We start from the raw sequence: 23,226 nt of genomic DNA on the forward strand, positions 1-23,226 counted from the left end.
CTCTTCAGAGCTAATGCCTGCTTCTGCTCCAGGGACTCAGTTGTTTAAAAAGCAAGAAGATACAGGTGCGTCTCGATGTGTTAGAATATCATTGAAGTCACGTACAATTGTATTGCACACAGAGTGATGTACAAGCATTTCAAGTGTTTGTGTCTGTTAGTTTTGATGATTTAGGCTCGCACCTGATGAAAACCTAAAATTCAGCAGACAGTTATTGACGCCATCTAAAAGCAGAGTAAGTTGAAAAACTTTCAACTTACTTGAGTGTAAAAGCATAACGGAAAGCTCAGTTGGAGGAAAAGCTGTAACTCACTTAGCAGCTGGTTTGTTTAGTATTTACCTTTAATCGGGCTCACCTGTCTTGTGGAGGCTGTCAATGAGCGTCTGCTACAAAACTGTCAAGTCAGCAGTTTTCCCCTGACTGATTAGACTTTAACATAGCATCTATCCTTACATTGTCTCCACCCATTAGGAGGGAGCGCAAGCGGCTGGTACATTTCTACATCAATTAGTGGGCAAGAGTTGTGATAAAACATTTCTTTTGTAATGTTAACTTTTTTTTTCTTTTTTTTTTATACTGTAAGTTGTCACCATCAAACTCAACCGATATATCCGGAGTGTGTAAAATGAAATCTATGGCACACATGAATTATATTTACAACTGTTAGTACTGAACTACCAATGGGACATTGGAGAGGAGAGAGCTGTTGTTTTCCAGAGACCCAAATGGAGTTCAATGAAACGTCTGCGTTCGCATCTGGTCTCCATCTTGTCTGACTAATCTTGAACTAAGCTTGAAAAGAGGAATGCCGTACAATTGCTGTACAAACCACCTTATTTTCATTGATAGTGATGTGATATTCTGTAACATAAAATTTCTGTGAAATTCAAGGAATTTTTATTTTTTTTCTCCTTAGCTTTGAGCCCAACAGAGGGCGAGTGGAGACAACCAAACCACTGACCGTCCTCTTTCCCTGAAACCGGAGAAGTGCCTCTTAAAGGGAGTCACTTGCAATCAGAAAGCCTCCATTTAATTACAACACACAGGAAATTACCGAATGAATGGGTCAGGTGCTGATAAGAGGCTGAGTCTCGGCAATGATAGCTCCTGAAACCCGAGGAGACCCCGATCTCAACGCTGAATTATCACAAAAGGCCACGTCTGGAAGCCTGACAATCTGATTGTACTGTCATCCAGATTCATAATTAATATATTTATCGAATTAATCGCTGAAAAGAGCCCTGGCCTTCTGAACAGAAGGCAGATTCATTCACGGCTGGCTCGACTTACCTCTAATAACAGTGTTGTCAGTGCAATAGGCCCCAGAGTCGAACGATCCTCCAAGACGTCATGACAGACAAATTGCTCATCTGTGTGGAGATGATATGAGGAATTTTCGGAGTAAAAGAAAGAAGAAACTGTCCTTGTTTTGGTGACATTCACTGCTGTAGTTTTGTTTCAGACTGTGAGACCAGGTTGGAAGAACATGAAAGAGACATTTGCTGTGTAAAGAAATGAAAGTAGATGTTGTTATTGCTCTGATTTAACAAATCACTCAGCAAAGAGGTGCTTTGTTTCTGCTATATGTTGCCTAGAAGAAGATTCATCACAGCATTTGAAATATTATAAAATGTAATACTTGGATCCGATAATATGCTAATTGTAAAAATTATTTAATCCCTTTAAGGCTTTTTCCTATTTGTTTTTTTTGTAAGCAGTCATGTTTCTCGTGGTTTTATTTCAGTCGTAGTTTTCCTCTTGCCACTCTTCCATAAAAGCCAGATTTGCAGAATGTACAACTAGCCGTTCTTTCAACAAATTCTCCCACCTCAGGTGTGGATCTCTGGATTCTTGGCTGATTCTCTGACTAAATGTTTTTGTCCTATTGTGTTATTATTATCCTTGCTCCTGAGAATAAGTTTTTTTTTTTTGTACGGTAGACATTCCCTCTTTCCCTCTTTCGAGCTCAGAGTTCAGACCTTTGTTCTGTTGAAACCAACCACAAATTGGACACATATGGTATTGCGGACACCCATCATATGGCTAAAAAGGAACTGGTTGAGAGTAAAGAGGTCCCTGGTTTCCCATCTGGGACCCTGAAAAGGTTATAATGGACTTTAATCACCGATAAACTGCACAATCATTTAAAATGACTAAGATCTATCATTGCATAATAGATTACATCACACCTAGTAGCACATTGTGATTTTAGGCAACCAAACCCAGGCGGCTGATCAACAACCTAGCTTTAAACGACATTAGAAAAAATATAAAAAAGTAAATCATTTGTGCAGACCCTGCACATTCCCTTACATTTAAAGTGCAAATAGTTTCCCTTCACTGCTTTCTTGTTTACTCTGCGATAACATTTTTTTAACACGTTGTACTCCGCAGTACTTGTGCTGCTTGTTTTCACGCGGTCGATCCTCGGCTAGTTGCGCTCCTTATGCCACACTGAGAGCCCGGGCGCTGTTTCAGACTGATTGGAGCCTCTCCTTGGCAGCACGCAGCTGCACAAAGCAGGTGGGAAAGGCTTTTTGCAGTGGGGCCTTGCTCACTTCGAGGGCTCTCTTTGTAATTGCCGGCAATTACAATATGTGGCACGTGACGCTCCGCGCTGTTTTCAAACACGATGAAAGGGCAACGAGGTCCCCCCTCATATCCAGCCATAATTGAACAATTAAACTTTAGCATACTAACTACCTCTTCATTTGGCAGAACTCATTATGGAGGCAAGCTACACACAAAAAAAATGGCTCTCTGGGGTCAAACTCATAATAGTTTCTCTGGACCTAATACTACCTCAGACTTATTGAATGACAGGAAATACTGCTTATCTGTTTTGTAGTTCTGCTTGGGCATCACATTTTACAGGATGCCTACCTTTTAAGCTACATCATAAAAAAAAAAAACTGTTGAATATAGGTATAATATTTGCATGAGCTCATCCTGGTGCATACCAGTTTATACATTTGATCAGGTTTGAAATCACGCTGTTTGGTTGAGGCAGTCAGTCTCTGAAAAATGTCCTAATTTGCTTGGAAAATAAAACGTCTTTTGAGGGAGCATATGGAGAATCTCTCATATTAATAATGCAGTGGGAATGATTAGAAATAAGTGAGGCAAGCATTAATGATGTCATGCAGACATCACATCTGCAAATGAGATGTGGCGATTTGAAAAATCATCTCTGGTGGACAAAAAAAAAAAAGATCTTCCTTTTCTTCTTTACTGATATCATGAATTCACATCATCCCCCACAATCGATGTTACTCCTGATAAAAGTCAGGTTTGAATTGGTCAGAATTTTTAAACATTATAAGTCATTTGTGTCAGTTTAAAATATTCCTACTCCGCAGATGAATTCTTCTCTTAACTAAATATATTTAACCGTAACAGATTTTAAATCTGACATCCTTTATGCCCTGAACTGCATATTAAATGTTTCTCTGAATTCTGATCAAGTTAAAACAATCAAAAATATATATTTTTAAAATGCTTTAGTTACATTTATGCCATAGAAATTTTTGGAGATACAACTAATTGTGCCACTGATTATTTTGTGGATGGTTTTGCTATTATTCCCAAATGAATGCCAGTACTTGTGGAAAGATTTGTAGCTAAGAAAGAAATGTGTATTATTGTCAGTCTCCAAATTATTCCGCTTTGGCTGTAAATCGCCCATATAATACTCCCATAAGTTCAAACGCTGTGTAATTACACCTGATAATGTCCCTCAGGCACTCTATGAGCTCTCCAGGTGCATTAGGTGAAAATTGGATTAACTCAGGCAATGGACAAAGTGCTTCAAGGGCCACTTGGAGAAGGCAGTGGACATTAAAAGAACCTGCTATTTAATCAGTTTAAAGGTCTGCATAAGAAATTTACATTTCTACAAACATAAGAACATTGAAGAAAAAAAAATGTTTATGCAAGACAGAAAATGACATGACAAATTCCTCCTGCAGGCAGTCAGTGATAAGAAATATGATTAATTTGATATCAATGCCAACAGAAAAGCCAAACCATTGGAGCATGGCCCACAACTCATATATGTGTCATTTGCGAGTTCAAACACAAGATGATTATACATGTTGATATATCAAGGCAAGAGATGAAAATGATTGGAGCTATATCATGAGGTGGTGATTCTACACTGTATTAAACAGCACAAAGGGGCTTTTGTCATTGAATTCCCACAGCAGTTCAGCCACTATCGCCTCTGCTTTAATTTAATATCTATTTATTTCACTCCATTGTATGGGTTTTATTGAGGTTGTGCCTGTTTTATCGGCTCAATCTAAACCAGAAGTGAAGGTCAGGAGAGGCAGAGTGCCTCTATTTATTGGCTTCCATTGAGCCCATATGAGCTGATTTGGCTATCTGGTTTTGATATTAAGCTCTTTCACAGCATTTTCTGCTCTCCGGATATTGTTTATCACCACACTGAGATTTTTTGCAGTGCATTTACTACTGAATTAAATATTCTTCATCATTTTTGCAATATCCTCTTTGCAGGCTCGCGCGGGATGTGCCAGCATGTGTTCTTACCGACTATCTATGAGAATGAGATTAATAAAACAAGCCAAAGATTCATTTCTTCCCTGTCCTCAAACAAGTTAGAACAAGTCAAATATTTGGATTTGTGGAAAACTTCTTCATATTACCCAACTCTTATGTTTTATATTTATCAAATACGCTGCTCACCTTTATGTTAATTTGAAATATATATCTATCATATGTAATATCTCCTCTTGCTTTACATTTCTTTTGCCTGTTCATTCTCGCCAATTATTAGATAATTCTTTTGACACAAAAAGGTTTTTCTTTCAGTGTATTTAAAGACAAACCAGTTACTTTTAGGTCAAGAGTTTTTTTTTTTCTTTTAATCATAATTTTGCAAAGACTAAAGAACTTGTTTTGCACATTCTCAATTGGATTTGTGTCTGAACCTTGACTTGGCTGCATGTTTAGAATCATGAATACTTAAGTCATTTTGAAACATTTTGCAGGTTTCCTTCCAGGACTGCCTGGAATGAGCTTGATCCATTTTCTTATCAACACCAAACAATACCAAAAGCATCCCGCCGCATGATGTCACTACTATTAGGCCTCAATATGTTGTGTTTGGGATAAAGAACTCACCATTTTGAATATTTTACATATTTCTGATTTCAGTTCTTTGAAAGCAGAGAGCCATTTTGGTAAGAACAATAACTTTTTTTTTTTGTTTCTGGAAAAGAAATTACAAACGGAACTGTGTTTTGATTATATGCTACAATGACCTGCCATACTTTCATAAGCCCATTAGTTAGCTCCTTGAGTTACTGCTACTGACTGACGTCCTCTCTGACGTCACGTCGTGGCAGAAATATGACTCTGCAGGTGGCGCACGTGGTCTGTTGTTTACTTCTTCCAGGAACGTTTTGGTTGGCCCAGCTGGAAGGGAGCAGGGGACGCTGGAATTGTGAAACAGTTTTCCTGGATAGAGTTACTCAGCATTTAGGAGAAAATAGATTGAGTATAGAGGCCGGAAAGATGTCAGACTGAAAGCTTTTCCTCTTCCGAAGCAGTTTAATCCTTAAAAAGAGAAGAAAAAGTAAGTATAGCTTGTTTCCTGGAGAGCTTGTGTGTGTCACGCATGGGTTCTTTGTTCTAATCCTCTCTGTTTTGCCCAAGTTCAAACAACCAAATGCCCGCAACAAAACTGAGAAAGTTATATATTAGGACATCACTTTTCCACTGAGCGTTTTCTTTAGCTCTAAACGTTATTTACCTACTCCATTAGCATAGATATGATATAGAAAGGCAGGATTAGGCAAAAACACGTGTCTTACGAAGCTTAAAAGTGGTAAATAATGGCATAACTCAAACATAAGTTATTGACCTTGTTTTGAAACACTTAAAAAAAAAAAAAAACTCGGCTTGATATCGTCCTCCTTACTCCAATACCCCCCAAATATAGTTCAGTGGAAATAATTGTCTTCAGAATTCACCCTGATGTAAAATCTATATGACTCCAGCTACTCTGTAAAAATCTCAGAAGTTTGTTAGAAAACATCTTGCAACAAAAATGACTATGAAGACAGAGGAACACAGCAGATAAAGTTGTCGGGAAGTTTGAAACAGGGTTATGTCATAAAATAATGTCCATAACATCTCACATCTAACAGAACAGTATTCAAATATTGATGTTTGTGAGTGCAGTATGAACAATTTTTGCAGGGCAATTTAAATACAACATACTGTAATAATGTAAAAATGTGTTCTAACTTCATATCTTTTGTCCAGATATCATCTAGAATGCTTCAGTTTGGAAATCTCTTTGCCCATTTTCACCTTCCTCACAAAGCTTCAGAAAGTGCTCAAAAACGAAGCTTAAAGCAGCTTCCAAGCCTTCCAGACTTTTTACAACATGTCATGTAAGCACGATGTCACACTATGTATTGATTTTACAAAATAGGATAAATGTATTGCTAAGTTATGTTGTAAAGTTATAGTTCTCATTTTTAAAAACGTGTCTTGAACTAAATATAGTGAATTTAACTAACTTTCTCCTCTAATCAGATATCTTGCCAACCACAAAGTGACAAGACTCTCGTCAAAAATAAAATAACTCTTTCATACCGATCCTTTTCTAGAAATAGAAAAGGATCTCAATATTTGTTGGAAAAAAGTTAAAATCTGTGATTATGTCTCTCATCAACAAGCTGATACTCAGTCCTGTTATAGCTAATTAAGCCAATGAGAGCTTTCATCTTCTTCAAGGATTGCCATTGAACATGCTTTATATTAGATTTTAACTGTCTAAATCAATTGTGTCATGCATATTATTAAAGCCTTAATTGCAGCAAAAGTTCTGTCATCACAGTGGTACACCCTTATGTGTATCAAAGTCCAAAAACCTCAGTCATGTCAACAAACCCATAATATATTAGTACAGGGTGTTTTTAGCTTAATGAGTGCCAGGACTTAACATATTTAATGGGTAACTTGTATATTTACTAATGCAGAGTAGATCCTATTAAGATCTTTTGGTTTCGTCTTCTGCAGAAAACTCACCGGGCTGAGGAAGGAAGATGTACACTGCGATCTTCGTGTCCCTGACCAGCATCAAGCCGCCAAAGACGACATCAACATGGTCATCCTGACAGGTTTGAAAGCGTAACCTTTCATGGTGGTTATTAATTATTTGTACAGGGATGTGAAAAAGTGTCGTCCCATTACAGATTGCTCGTAGAATTTTGAGGAAAGAGATCAGTTTAATCTAATTTGGAAGAAGGATGTCACATAACAAAATGTGGAAAAAATTTGAGCATAGGGAAGGCTTTTCAGAAGGACTGTAAATGTTTTGGATCATTAGACAAATGTTAAGCCTGGCTAAAGATCAATTTGAGTAAATACAAATTACCTTGTTTTGTCCTGTAAGTGACATTTTCTTTTACAAACCAGTAATGTTGCATGGCATAGAGGCGCCTTATGAACAGAGAATGATGGCCTTTGACGTAGCTGTTGTGTCGGACCTTTGCTACATGCTTTCCCCCCTTCTTTCTCTGTCCATTTCCTATCTGATTAGTTTGAATAAAGTTCCACTAGTGCCATATTTTCTTAAAAAAAAAAACAACAACAAACAGAAGAAAAATACCGATAGACAAAAGCATGATTTTGGAGAATCAATAGACATTCACCTTTGTTTAACTTCTTTTTGTTTTGTTTTTTCAGGTCGTGGGATCTTCTGCATGGATGTTAAGCCCTGGAGTGGGACAGTGTGTGCTCACAACCAAAACTGGCATGTGCAAGTTAAAGACAAAGACGAGAATTTTTCCAATACTCACATTGAACAGGTTGAAGATCCCCTCAAAGCTGTCATGGTAAACAGACTCTATTAATAGAAGATTGCTTCAAAAAAAAAAAAAAAAAAAAAAAGGAGATTTGCTAGCATACTTAAGCTCAAGGTCCAATTAATTATCTAAATCACTGAATTCATACAAACTGCTACAGGGTTAAGAGACTCTGTGTCGCTGTAACAATTTATATGGAAATTTCAAACACTGCAGCAGGGCTACCTAAACTTCACAAGTGGGCACTCTTATAATTGCGTTCACAGACAGAGGGGGCGGTACAGGGGGTGGAGGGGGGTTTGAAAGCAGGCAGGTGCCTAAACACAGCTGTGACCTGACGTTGCTGTGTCTGTTAGGAGTCACTCATTTCCATTTCTATAGATACTTCAGTATGACAGGAAGCTTGATTAGAAGACCGTTCTGGCAAACACAAGCTGCACTGGTAAAATTGTTCAGTCTGCAGATTCACTCGAGGGTTACATCACTTCCCTTGCCTTTAGGGTCACTGGTTACCAGCCTTTCTTCTTCTTTGAAAGCCTCCAATTGTAATTATAACAGAGGTCATGTATACATGACCAAAACAGTTGGTCCCTAAAATGGATTTTATATCCTTTTTTTTTAGTTATCTTTATTTTATTTTTTGTCCAATGCTGCGACGGATTGGACAAGTTTGTAGAATGGTAGAAAAGCACACAACAAAAAACAACTATGTATATCAAGGTGTTTATGATTAACCGCTTTATTTACAGTTGGAGTTGATATTAACTGCAGTGTCATGTCGTCATATGAAAGTCACTTATGGTAAAAGTGCATGCCAAATGCCAAATACATAAACTTAAGCAAGACAGCAAGACATCTAGGATCCATACTGAACCCACCTTTTACGCAGATCTTCATGTATCAAACCTACAGTATTTAAGTATTTATAGAATGTGGCCCTTCGTTATCCCGTGGAAAAGCCCATCTGAGGCCATTTTTTATCTAGTTTCTTAACCATATGTTTTGCACACATCGGAGTACCACAAGCATCAGTTTATCTGTGTCAATAACTTGTTTGGCCAGAGATTACTTACTAGTAATTGAATGACAAAATGAAGTACTATTAGTTTTATTCAGAGACACGGTATAAGATATGCCAGTATGCTAAAGGTACCAATGACGCATTTTTTAAACCTGACAAAGAAGTTGAATCCTTCCAGATGTTTAGCTACAAAATGTTACTTTAATAGGACGATAAAAAAAAAAGAAAACGTATCATCCATATCATTAGGGTGATATTTAAAAATGAACAGCCAAAAAAGAAAAGTAGACATTACATTTTTTTTCTCCATTGTGTTTAACTGTCTCTTCTTCTAGCGCAAAACGGTTCAATTATGCAGTCACTTGAAGAGGAGCGGAGTGCCTGTACGCAACAGTCTCTTCTTCTCCAGAGTCATCTTTCTCTCCCCCGACCTCAAGCTGGATGAGGAGCTGATGAAGAGAAGGGAGCTGGTACCTTACAGCCAGATAGATGAGTTCCTCAAATCTTTCAAAGAGGGCTATATGGGCTGGATATCTGATGCTGTGACTCCCTCCTGGATCTCAGGTGAATGGATCAACAGGCTTCAAAAATGTGCATAATGGCTCAAACCCTCATGGTCTTCACAAAGCTTGTAGAACCACATTTTTAGTGTTGAGCTTAAGTTATTAAATTAAATTGACCAAAATCAAACAATTCAGTTGTATTTTTTTTTTCTTATTGCTCTGCAGGTCATCTGTCGTACAGGCAGATGGAGTCGGTGCGAGGTGTCCTCAGGAAGATGGGAACGTGGGACCTGGTGCTTCTGCATGGTGGTGAGCAACTGAAAGGAGACTACCAGGGCTGCCAGTACATCGCGCTGGACCGCCAGGACACTGAAACGTTGGAGTTTTCCAGAGTCAAGACCCTCGCTGCTGAGTCATTGTGGGCTTTGTTAGGCCACGTTCCTCAGGTGAGTTCACAAACCTGACTGGTGACTTTACATGCTATGTAGTGATGTAAAATGTAATGGCGGACATGATCCAGCAGGGGGCAGTAGTACTTTATGGCTGCCTAACTGAACTCTGTTGTTTATATCTACATGTTGTGGTGTGAACACAGTGCCTGGGAGTGCACTCGTAGCGTAATATAACACAAGTTTAAAATGTTACTTGAACCCTTTTTTAAGGTAAAGCTTTATTTCAAAATGTAAAATAAATAAAAAAAATGAAGCAATAAATTTTTATGAGACATTTAAATGAAAAGTTCTTTGTATTTTTTGCAATGAAGAAAGCATTGGTCATTTTCAATCTCTTTTAAATAAAATAATAACCATTAAAAAATCTAATTGCTTGAGAAAGAACATGTAATTTCTTACACCAGAAACGGCGACATCTAGAACAGCATAGTTTTCATCAGTGATTGAAGACTGCAATAATGATTCTTGGTTTCTTTTTAGTGCAGCCAGACTAAAGCAGAGTCACAGCTTTGTGAGGCATGCATTTCTTTATCTGTCAGTAGGGATGACTTCACAAAGTTCTTTGTAAATAAAATCAATTCTAATTTAAACAAAAATGATTAGCTTCCATCCCAAAATTGCAACTTGCTCATTTCTAGACAAAGTTCCCTTGGTAATAACTCTATAACCTGATTTGTGTGTATTTTTTTTTTACTGATTTTAAATGATCTTAGCTTCATCTACAACTTTGACATTGATCTTAACCGTCATTCCCAGTAGATATATATGTAGATATTTTGTCAGTGTTTGCAGCAATATACCAATTGGCATTATATGATTAACTGAATTCCAATGTATTTTATCATAACAAGATTTCTCATGGATTTATGAACTGAATTTGAATTGGACTGCATGAGTGGATTGTTTTGGATAAATCTGGGTTGAATTGAATAGGGCCTGCATTTAAATAATTGGTTATTTGAGGATTCATTGAGGTTACATTTGTTGTAAATTGACACCCTACAATCTAGATTAATTGAATTAAATTTATGTTTTGAAAAACCACTTAAACTGATGTGATTACCTCTACAAATGTCAATTACTGCCACAACCTCCCTAGTTTTTCAGGATGGTAAGGTAATTAATTTTGTTTACCTGCCAGTTGTTCACTTGGAAATGAGAGATTTTTCAATTACCTAGTTTTTCATCATTTTATTTCAATTAAAAATTAAAAATAAAAACAGTAATCTGGAAACAAAGAACTAATTGAAGAGATTGTAACTACAATAGTAAATAGTAAAGCAAGGTTTTGCTTTCATATCCCAGACTAGAAAAAATAATGAAACTAAAAATGTCCAACATCGATGCCACAACTCTTATAAAAGGCCATTGCTAAACCAAAAGATCACAAAATGGATACACATCAGACGAAAGTTGAGATTTTTTTCTTTTTATCTTTCAAGCATTTGCTTCATCACACTCACATTATCACTTTATCAGTTATAAGAATACATTTAAATCTGTTTAACATTTTACATCATTTAAGTTCATTGTATGCTTTATATGCTTATCCAGTTGTGCAAGTTTAATGTAGTCTATTTTTTCAAAAATGTCACTTGTTGGCTAAATTAACAAGTCTGGCAACTTAAAAAAAATCATTGGTATTAGGTAATTAGGTAATCAAAAACACAGCAGCATATATAATGAATTCTGAAGTGATAAATGTTTAATGCACTTGACTTTAACATTTTTGATTTAGTATAATTTATGTGACTCCCACCACTGCCTATTGCAGATAATGTCTGTTACAGACCTGGTTAAAAATATGAAAAAACAAACAAACAATCTTTTACTTAAAATTAATTGGCGTCAAACCAACTTTTTAAGTCGTCTCCTATTGTTTCCACACAATCCTTCCCATAACAATACAAATGTGGGTTTTCTGCTACCAGTAAAGATGGAAGCCATTTAGAAACTGTATGGATATTATTAATTAGAAGAAAAACATTGTGTCTTGGCACTGATACTTGAGGAACACCACATGAAATCCGTAGCAATTGTTAATCTGTATGTAGGAATGCAGCTAAATTTTATTCATGTTCTTATTTACACATTGAAAAAATATATTCTTGGACATTTTTATTCAGGACTTCTCACAAAAAAAAATATTTGCTGATCATACATCACTTTCAATTGTCAGTTAATTTGCTTTGAAGGCTGACATTACTTCTTCAACACCAAGGAGCGTGACCTGTGGTCCGCATCCATTACTGATTCTGCACCCAAACACCGAGCCTCGGCCTCCCATGCAAGTCCAGGCTTCAGTTTGCACCCAGCCCCCACCCTCAAAAACCCAAACCCAGAGTATGCACTCTCACTACTCGCCTCCAGCTGCTGTGTATTTGATACACGACCCGGCAGTCATTAGAAGGTCTCCAGCAGACTCCTTTCTAGCCTATGGGGACACATGCAGCAAAAGAAAAATATTTTGTTTTCAAAGACATATTTTTAACTGCAAATGTGTCACAAAGCCTAACGTACCCTTCAAAATGTTTTTTTTTTTTTTTGCTGTACTAGGCCACATTTGTTTTAATATATATTTCAACAAACTTAAATACATGAACGGATTTATGCATAGAACACGTTCAGCTTGAAGCCTGTGCCATCCACTGTATGCAGGATGACATCCACTTTACTCGTGTGCAGCTGCTGCAAAGGGGAAGCTTGAGGGGATGCAGGGAAACCTAATATCTCCCCTGGGCATATTTTCAGGGCTCAGAAATAATGCATGCTTTTGATTTGTTACTTGTAAACACACAGGCTGAAAAACCTGTGGTATGACCTTACAGTTTCACTCGGGCATCTGTTTGCTCTGTTAAAAGGGGCGTCAGATCGCGTGTGTTTTACCCGTGAGCTCGGGTAATTGCTCCGCAGTGAATGGGAGGTCTACATGCTCCAAAGTGGAGAATGATAGAGTAGAGTGGCTGTAATTTATTAATTACGGTCTATATTCTTAGACCACGGTCCTGGCTTCATTCAATTTGTATGGATTGAGGAGTAATTACTGTGTGTGTGTGTGTGTGTGTGTGTGTCTCTGTGTGTTAAGAAGGCAGAGTAAGAGGTGAAAGTCTGTTCACATCAGGATCCAAAGTGCAGGTTTATTTTTGTATTCATCTCTGCGTTACATCCTGTTTGGTTAGGTTGTTTTTTTTTTGTTTTTTTTTTTTTTTTTTCAATGAAACATGACATTATTTGTCAGTTTCTTCAAAAAGCACTCCTTAAAGTTTCCAATTCCATGCGGCCATTTAACATCTCCACTAATAAAGAGACTGTACAAATACGGGTGTCTCGGTTGCTGGAGGTACATCTTGTCTCTCTGACGGGCCACAGGTTTCACACAATTGCAGCTTGTTAATTCAACTCCACCCTGACATTCCTCTCCGTTTGGCTGTCTCGTGGGCTGCACGTGTCGCAGGCTTGTAATGGACAGCCTGGTGCATGTCGAGCTCGGCGCAAATGAAAAGGTTGAGAGGAGAGGGACATCAACTGCTTTGTGGTGGTAATGAACGATGGCAAACAGTAAAAAGGGCCCGGAGCAGGTCATTTACAAAGCCTGACAATTCTGCTGCCCAAATAGATTTTATCGGGATCGACTGTCGCCATTCGCTCTCTCTTTATGATCAGTTCAAATTATTTATAGAGACGTCACAAAATACTCACATTGTTGATTTTAATTGTCTTTTCATATATTGTTAGGCTCACAAAAACAAAAAAAAATTGATTTTCGCAAGGTGTGCTTTTTATTGAAAAACAAAAATGAAGGTTTCACACATAATAGTAACAATTTAATATTCCAGTCCAACTTTGACTAATCTGTATAGTATCTAGACAGAAGCAATGACGTTTTTATGTTTTTACAAGTAGAATAAAGCCCTGGTTTTGAAACACTGATGGTTTCTGGACTGGTTTTGGTGGTACTAAGAGGCCATTTTTACAAGTACAAATATGATGCAGATTAGATGTAATTTAGATTTAAAAACCAAACAACTAAAAATTATTTGTCACGCAAATCTTTGCTGCAGACAGTATACCTTCCACTGACCTCTGAAGTTGAAACCCTTGAAATGATATTAATCAAGCACGACGGTGTTCTTGGTACAAGCCAGATCAGTAGGATTTACCAGTTATTAGAGAGTTAATCTATTCTGCTATAGTGAGTTCATCTATTCTGAGTTATTCACTAAAGTTCCCCTTACAAGTTTTGTGATAGATAGTCTCCCATGAATCTGTCATGCACTTTCCTCAGCAGCTTTTACAACTTAAATGAAAATTGTTTCCAAAATAAAGCACCAGGATATTCAAATTTCTGTAATTTCAGGATCACTCTTGAAAGAAAATTAGAATTGGAAATAATTTGCTCTGCAGTGTGCGTGTGTGCGTGTGTGTGTGTGTCTGCGTGTAGGAAGCCGCTGAGGAAAACGTAATTACACAAGAGACGCGTGCTGCAGTATCACAAGTGTCTGTGATTAGCTAGTAAAGACGTGGTCCACTTACATAGTCGAAGGCAATGATAAAAGCTGCGACGTGTATAAACTTGGTAAATATTCTTTTTTTCTTTTCTTTTTTTTTCACTCAAGTACTGAGAAGTAGTGAGAAGTCCCACAGAGAGAATCTGCTTATGTCCATTTGAAGATGACTCTCTGCCTTTTCTCTAAATTTATCCCCCGGTGTGATATAGCAGTCATGTTGGAGAGCTCTTCAACCACTCTTTTGTTAATTTAAACATCTGCTGTCAAGGTTCATGTTTTACACATCCTACTTAACACATGCAGTTCCAGTTAATTTGAATATATGTTTAAAAAAAAAAAGCTTGAAGGCATCAATATTCATTCAAAAGTTGGTCTGTAGCAAGAAATAGACATTTGAATTTTATTACAGAACAAATGGGAATACTTACCAAAGGTAGGTGACATACAATTATTTAAAGAAAGTCACTCAGGAAAGTAAGATCATATCAGCTTAATCAAGTTTGAAATAAAAACTGACAAAAACTGGCTTTAAAAACTGCATACTGTATAAATATTTCCCTGAAAGGGAAATAGAGAGAACCCCCCCCCCAAATAATAGATATGTTCAGCTCATTGTTTATCAGGCAGTCAACTGAACCAGATGGAAGGACAGTTTTCCTAATGATTCCCTCTAAAAATGATGTTCACATTCTTTCTTACAACATAAGTTAAAATTATGTGGAGAAAAGCTGTAGCTGAAATCCTTCCAAGAAGGAGTGCATGGATAAAAATTTGTTTGCTGTTTATGTAAAGCGAGCAGCACAGATATCTGCTGCAGGAAACTAGAAAAGCATCAGTTTTGAAACTCGGTTAAGTCATTCTTCAAGTGTTGTGGGATTGTTTGTGATTATTACAATAACTAGCATATATAAAGTTTGATCACAAACAAACAATTCCCCCCAAAATCTAGCTAATTAACAAATTTAAACTGTACAGTGGTGGGAAAAATGTTTGTCTCTTACTGGCTGCTTCTTCTTTTTTTTTTTTTTTGCATGTTAGTCACATTTTTTTTTCAATCAATTTTTCACAACTATGAATATTTTAAATTCACTAAATATACATCCATACTCTGATATCAATTCATACTGAGTTCAGTTTATTTATCAAGTACCCAGAAAGATCTTATGGAGGCACAATTTCTCTATTAAGGTTTCTATGATCGATTTCAAAAACGATCAAATTAATTAAAGTAATGAAAATGTACTGGAGGAGAAATATGAAAACTGCAATTGAAAATCAAATCTAACCTTTCCAGTCAGTCCTGGTCCCCTGCATGACCCCTCTTTCATGCATTTTTAATTACCAAATTATCCAGAAACCCATGTGGTGGTCACAACAAATGGTTCTGGGGGCTTTCCTGCAGCTGTACAGAATACAAGCAAAGCCCACTTAAGAACAAATATGAAAGAAAAACCCAGATTAAAAACACAAACAGTCACAGTTTTAGTCCGCTAGCCATACTTGGAACAGAACTTGGCAGTGGATGTTTTTGAAAAACTGACTATTTCTTAAAGGGAAAACTATGTGTTACATTACTTAGATTGATTTTCGATCTTTATGTGGCCAGCTTCTTTAAGGAACTTTAACTGCATTCCTCAGCAGCAACAAAATCTCATCCAACTCTCTCTACTTCTGCACTCAGAACTCAGACTCAACTTTGTACAATTTTAGCTACTCTAACATTGGTTACAATTTTTCCAATGAAACAATATGAGCTATACATTTGTTATTTTAGCTGATTTGAGCTCAGAAATTGAGCGTATTGCATTTATTCTGCATTTTCACATGAACTGCCTTTTTTCCTACTCTGTGTTTGTAAAGCCAGAGATGTTGGCTTCATATTTGCTGTCGTCTTAAAAGTATTAATTGCTTAGGATGACTGCTAAATGCTGAAACAATATTATTAAAAAGCAAGCATTAGCACTTGCTTTTGCACTTGAATTATAAATAATTAAATGCTAATATAATCCCCAGAACTGTTGACTTTCCATTCATCTGAGGAAAAATAAAATCAAAATATTTTGAAATAGTTGGACGGTCCTAAACTATTTTTTTTTTTATCCCAATTCTCTTCTGTTCTTCCAGTCAGGAAATTTCACAACTAAATATTTTTCTCCATATTCATATTTGGTACTAAATGCGAGGGCTCTCTCGCTGTCGCTTTTTCCTTGCTTGTCATTGAAGATCTTAATTTTATCTCCCAGACCTCAGTTATTTGTTTTGTGGATTCCGGATATTACAGAGATCTCCCACAGAACAAGGCTCTTAGATATGATCAATAGGGATTCATGAATAATGAAGGGGACTGAGTGGAGCAGAGGCACTTAATTACAGCTTCAAAAGCCATTCTCGTTAATTGAGGTGAATAAAGGTGGTGAAGTGGACTGCGTAGAGCCATTAGTTTTCTTTTTTATTATTATTATTCTTTCTTTTCGTAATTACAGCAAAAAGAAAAACCTTACTAACATCAAGAAAAGACCAGCTGAAGTCATGGTTTTCTCAGAATGATGCATTTTTTGCGATTGTGATTAAATGAAAAAAAAAAGCTTAATTTGGGTGCCAATTCATTTCTCCTGGCCACCTGTGAGCAGTCTGTTTAAGTTTTAGTGTAAATGACAGTACACTGCATGTTCAGACAACCTCTGTGGGCTGTAGATGCAATACTTAATTGACAGCCCTGCCATCTGTTACGGTTATGTGAAATTATGGATAAACTAGTTAACAGACACTTTGGCCCATTGTCTGTTGTTTTGATAATCACCCTTAATAACAGTCGGCATCAATATGGTCTTTAAACCCGATTTGAGAGTTAATGGAGTCAGATGGGGACAGTCGGTGTGTGCTCTGGGGCTAATTTTGTTAGAGATGTTCGTAAAGACCAAATTAAATCAGTCGTAGATTGGACCCTCTCAAGTCGGCCAGACAACCAGACCCATTGAGGAGAAAAGGAGGGGATTCATATTTTAACCTCTCAGAAAATGCACTTATGTGGATGGAAATAAAGTCATAGCAGGGTGACTGGATGCAAATGGTTATTGGAGAGAGTCTAATGGCTTCCTGTTAGCCGAGGCAGTCTGTTAGGAAACAGCCATTCAGAATTTAACATGCAATTTTTTCCCCCCCTTTTGTTTTCACATTTATGGCTTTGGATAAACGTTGTTATCGACGTAAATGGTCATGTCGCCAAATCAAAGTTTAATAATTTTAACGGATGAGCTACATCTGGGCAATGCAGAAGCTTCATTAGCATGTATTAATATTTTATGGAGGAAGTAGTGCAGAAACACTGCAGAAGTAGTTGATGAATTGGCCAGCAGCTTTTTTCAGCGAAAAAAAAAAAATATTCTCGTACCTGTAGCAAATTTTGAAATGATTTGAGTTGAAATTATATTATATCCACTTTTTAATTTGTTTAAATTGGGGCATAATTTGGGACTTTTACAATCCTTTGGCATACTATCTATTTAGGTGAGTTGAAATTGAATTCAGTTTTACAAAAAAAAAAAATAAAGAATTGGTTAATCTATGATTTAAAAAGATGGCAAATGCATTTGTGCATAGGTTGAGGTTTGTTTGGATAGATTATTTTTGTCCGATTTTAAAAAATTCAGTCTTATGAATATTTCAGACCTTAAATTCTGAAACAGAAAATTAAAACAGAATAAATGTTCAAGGTTGGAACACTTTGTCTCAGAATAACATCTACCTACAAACCAGTTTTGCTCCTCTTACGTGATATTTTGGACTGTCAACAAAGACGGTTGGCTTGTCAGAGGTGTGTCACTTTGTGTTACCTCTCCGTTTGCGTCTGGGGAGACACGGCGCGGAACAAAGAGCCCGTCGTCTGAAGCCGGTGTGCCGTTACGCTCACTGAGAGTTCACCTGAAACACTGCACCCATGGCTCCAGGTAACGGGCCCTTCTGACTGATGCCCCGCTGGAATTCTTTGACTTTATCAGAGGAAGAATCTGAACTTTGTGAATGGCAATACACACAGGCGGTGACACATCCTTACCCAGTTACAAGGCTCCTCTCATAAATCACATTAATCAAACTTGTCAGACCCCAATATTTAAACGCAAGCAAGTTTTGCAACGTGTAGTCGCAAAGAAAAATCAGTTTTGTGTGCTTGTTTCATCATCCGAACACATTTACCCCAAACATGCTTTGAATATGTGCAGTGCACCTGCTGGCCTGAAAGGGTAAAGGATAAAGAAACCAGTGGAGATCAGTATCAGCAGAGTGAACCTTCTTCTTGCTTTGTGGAGACTTTTGGCAGATGGTAAATAAGAAGGAGTTTGTCTGAAACACGAGGAGTGATGTCATTCAAATAACTCCCAAAAAGAGAGCGGCCGCCCAGGGTAGACACTGATAGGTGAGCTCTCGGCCCCTTCTGTTCCACCCAGCCTTCGCCCCGAGGGCGCTGTCCTCAACATAAAGTGCTGCAGACGCCCACAGTCACACAAACACTCAGGCCTGTTAGTGCTTGAAATGGTAGTTATTACGGTGTACTTGTGAACAGTTTACAAGGAAAGGTGAGATATAATTTTATTAGCTATTGATCTGCTCATGCTGGCTTGTTGGAGATTGCAAAGCTGTGACAAACTGTAATTCCATCGACGCACTAAAGGAAACACATAGATTACTTAGTGATGCTGTAAAGTCTTTATTTCTTTAATTTGTGATTGTGGGGTTTTTTTTGCCTACAGCCAATGAAAACAAAAAATTTTATTACTGAAATATGAACTCAATAAAAAACTATGCTGCATCCTTAAAATATGTTTTATTCAAATACTATTATGTTGTGACAAATGTGTGTCATCAAATCATATTCTGATTTATTGAAAATGACTGTCGAAAAAAAATCATGTATAGTTTTCTTCAACTTTATTATTGTATGCATTTTTATGATGGTCTATTATAAAAAGTGATGCTCAATTTTTATTGTAATACAAAGGATGTAAGAGGTCTAACAGCTGTGAAAATATCCGCAAAACACTGTTGCTCTTCCTTCATGACTCGTTTGTTGTAAACTTGACGTCGTCTTTTGCTTCAGGCTGTCGCGTTACATGACTTTAAGAGCATCATGCCGTACCAGTTCCTGAATCTGTTAAACTATTTGGATTAGAAAAAACATCTGCCACACAGGAACACTACCTGTGATTTTCAGCCAAAGGTGGTAGGAATCTTCCCTCTTGTTTTAGCGACTTATAACTTCATTCATATTGCTTTTTTGTTTTTTTTTCCCCATAACATCATTAACTGATGCAGTAATTAAACATAAACTTCGCCAGAATGCTTCCAGGCAATTGTGATCTTCTGCAGTCTGCGGTAAAATCTCCAAAATGCGTCTCCCGTCTCGTCATCCGTTCTGTTTGAAAGATGCAGGAGATGCATTGTCTGACCCACAGAGGATAGAAGCGCCTAGCTTTCTGTGCCTAAAATTAGTTAATTGCTGATTAGCGATGATTACACTTGGCTGTAATTTGTTAGAATAATTCCACTCTGACAGTCTTGCCTTGGTTTGTAAACCTCTGAGCCACCAGCTGTCACAAAGCTACTTTTTCATGCATCCCAAATTAATAGACACTTGCTGACTCTGAAGTGGCCTGATGCTATTGTAACACAAGCCATGTGGCATCCGGCCAAGGCTGCAATATAAGACACAATTGTTTTGTCTTTTTGTCCCTTTTTTTTTCTCCCCTCTATCTTCCTACCCCCCTTTTTAATGCACACTAATAAGCAAGTAAATGGCAGAAAGATGTGTGTGTGAAATCATGGCAGCCTTTGTTGCAGATAATTAGGTTAGCAGCGAGAGCGTGCAGGTGCTGAGGGTGTGCTGTGTGCTTGTGGTGTGTTATCGACTTGCTCATAGGCTGTCAGGGGTGTCGCACTTCCCATCAGCCCCGAAGCTCAGCAACCTCTTCACTATTAAAATGATCACTTTCAATAGCAGACAAAAGAAAGAGGGAACATATCTAGTGCAGGGTATTTTCCCCACCTCTAATGCTTATCTGCCTTTTGATGTCGCCGTAATAAAAGGCCCATTGGGCTTCCACAATGACCTGCAAAATGGACAAGGGGCCGATATACTAGGCTCTGACTGTCGCCAGCATTAACTAAAAGGCCCAGACATTATGGAGAGCCGGGGATGAAAGTACATGGAGGAAAAAAAAAATAATAATTGAAAAATTGCCTAATGCTAAAGTGAAAGAAAATGGAACTGTGAAAAGGCACTGTAATATTCTGTTATCCCCAGTAAATGCAGCCAAACAAGAGATGCGGCGTGGCATTCTTTTTGAAATGGATGTGGTTCAATTACCTGCATGTCTAAATCTAGTTAAGGCCGCCATTGTCAGGCTTGAAACATAACAGGCAGTTTTGATGTAGTGTTAAAGCGTATTATGCCCTACAACCTACAGAAAATCATGGGAGGGATGACTCCATTCAAGATGTGGAGGGAAATTAAAGCTCATCCCGAGAAGAGGGTTAATTTAATATTTATTCAGTTCCGGACTTCTGTTTGGATCTCAGTTCTGACTGAGGGGCTCGGTGTTTAAAACAGCTGATTGGAAAGGTTACAGTTTAATAGTTAATTGGATTTTATATAGAGGCATGATTCTTTCCACATGTAACATGCTAGCATTACAAATTGACAAATGTATTGCCACTTCTACTAAAAACAGGACTTAAAATGCATTACTCTTTTAGTCCAGCACCATAATCTAACTCTAATTTGAGCGCAATTGTTTATCTCGAGAAATAATTGTTGTTAACACAATCATCATTGGCACAATTGTTGCCACTCCTGCTGTTACTGCTTTGTACAAACCTCCTTTTGTCAGTCTCTGTCTGTTCCTCTGTCTTTTGAGAAGACCGGTGCACACAGAGAGAGGAATCTTTGGCCGGTCACCATTGTACAATCTCCTAAGGTACTCCAGAATCCTAGGTCCTCCATTATACTCTCTTTTGTTTAGCTCACTTCAGAGGGATTGTGTGTGATTTAGGCTGGGAAGGCTCTGCAAGAAGGTCATATGCATTTGGCCAGTGTCCTGTTACGAATCGGTGATGACCAATTTCCCTGTTGCTGGCAAGAGTCTGTGATAATTTTAACCAGAATCCCAAGATTTAATAATACTACACACACTAAGAAGCTCTGAGGGCCTTTGGGAGAGAAAAGACCCCACAGCATCACACAGCCACCTCTATTTAAGTAAGTTTGGGGTGCTTTGGCACCCTAACCCTTTTACACTAGACTTACTTGAAGTGGAGGGATGGAAGATTATCATACTGTTACCTACCATCTGGAGAAAGACGTTATTGTGGGAAGAACTGTGATAGTAATAAACAAATATATCTACAAACTCCCAAAGTGATTTTGATTCAGACTTTTCCTTCTATTTCACTGTTTGTTCCATATGAGACTATAAATACATACAAGCATGTTTGAAAATACAAAGATGTTTGGAAAAAAAATCCAGTTTTTGTGTACTCATTTGGAGTATTGTTGCACCACTTAATGAAACTATTATACTGACAACGCCTATTTGATCATTGGTAGTTTTTATTTGTTTCTCATGTTTGAATTTGTGAGGCTTTGACTGTATGCAGGTCATATAAATTATTTTATTGCTGTTATTATAAATAATATGTTCAACTGTGGGCTCTAAATTCGCCTCTTGACGACTTTAGCCATTTAAAGTATGGCTAAATTCATCAACAGGCTAATTTCCCGTAGCTATTTCATAGCTTACAAAAACACATCTACCTTACTTAAATGTTGTTCTGTTTCTGTTTTAAAGAGTTGATAAAGGAAGGAAAATGTTTAAGTCACAGAAAAATATTTTTTAGATCCTCTAATCGACATGAAACGGTGAATATTGCCAGTAGGATCACAATGTTTATTCAACAAGCCAGCTGCTAAGCGTCATTTTAGTTCAAGGTGTTAGAGATATGGTCATAGCAGTAAAAAAAAAATAACAATTCCCATAATAATTTCTTTAGGATCATGCACATCATTGGTCTTTGTTTAAAATTCTTGCATCCTGACCGTTGTTTTCTGAATTAAAGGTGTGTTTTTTCCGCTTTCTACTCCTCAGGTAACTGTTAAAATGTACAAACGAGGCCCTCACGGCTGGCTGGGTAAATCCCTGAATGCCACCGCCATCATCCCTTCCAACACCTTTGTGATCTTCAGAGTTAGTGGTGAGGAATCTGATGCCAAAATCCCAGCGAACACTATTCACAGCATCACACTCAGCATATGACACGGTGGAGACGATCAAAGGATTAATGGAAGCTTTCTGAATGAATAACATGCGTATGCAAAAAAAGAAAACATGTTTTTTATGAATGAATGTTTCTCTATGCAGACATGGCACTTTGTTGTGTGTTGCTAACATATTCCACACGTCTTTGTGTGAGCGCACTTTGAAAAAGATCCCATTTGCAATTTTTTCTGCTTAATTCTGAGAGTGAACATGACGTTAATGAGATTTTTTGACAATTAGCCTGATTAACTTTGTCGTGTTTTAAATTTCCAGGGCCGACCCCCCCACTTTGCGCGAGCTGTTAATTAACCATTATTCCTGCCGACTGGGTCACATCAGTTTGAGCAGTGAGTGTTTAATGTGCTAATCGTGGCTGTTAAAACGGGCGGCCTCTGGCTCGATGAGGATCCGGGATGTCAGTGTTTCGTTGGGGTTTTATAGGAAGTTATTTACAGACTGTTTAGAGAAAGTAAATGTTTTTGATATCTTAATGTGCTCCACTGCTCAGAGGAGATTATACAGTTCCATGGTTTTATTTTATAGGCATGGGAGTGGGGGTGGGGGGAAATGTGATGGGGTGGCCTTAAGATA

At 37.6% G+C, this 23,226-nt stretch overlaps 1 protein-coding gene across 1 annotated transcript; it reads left to right on the forward strand.

Moving 5' to 3' along the window:
- Window positions 1-5,394: 5,394 nt before the first annotated feature.
- Window positions 5,395-22,698, forward strand: LOC106951743 (uncharacterized). Its single transcript, XM_015039431.1, has 7 exons — window positions 5,395-5,600; window positions 6,293-6,423; window positions 7,055-7,155; window positions 7,724-7,872; window positions 9,199-9,427; window positions 9,592-9,812; window positions 22,465-22,698. Exons 2-7 carry the CDS (start codon window positions 6,305-6,307, stop codon window positions 22,630-22,632), a joined length of 987 nt encoding a protein of 328 aa, XP_014894917.1. The 5' UTR covers window positions 5,395-5,600; window positions 6,293-6,304; the 3' UTR covers window positions 22,633-22,698.
- Window positions 22,699-23,226: the final 528 nt, after the last annotated feature.

The sequence above is a fragment of the Poecilia latipinna genome, unplaced genomic scaffold, assembly GCF_001443285.1.
Source record: "Poecilia latipinna isolate Pla-1442-1.1 unplaced genomic scaffold, P_latipinna-1.0 Scaffold472, whole genome shotgun sequence".
NCBI classification, from domain to species: domain Eukaryota; kingdom Metazoa; phylum Chordata; class Actinopteri; order Cyprinodontiformes; family Poeciliidae; genus Poecilia; species Poecilia latipinna.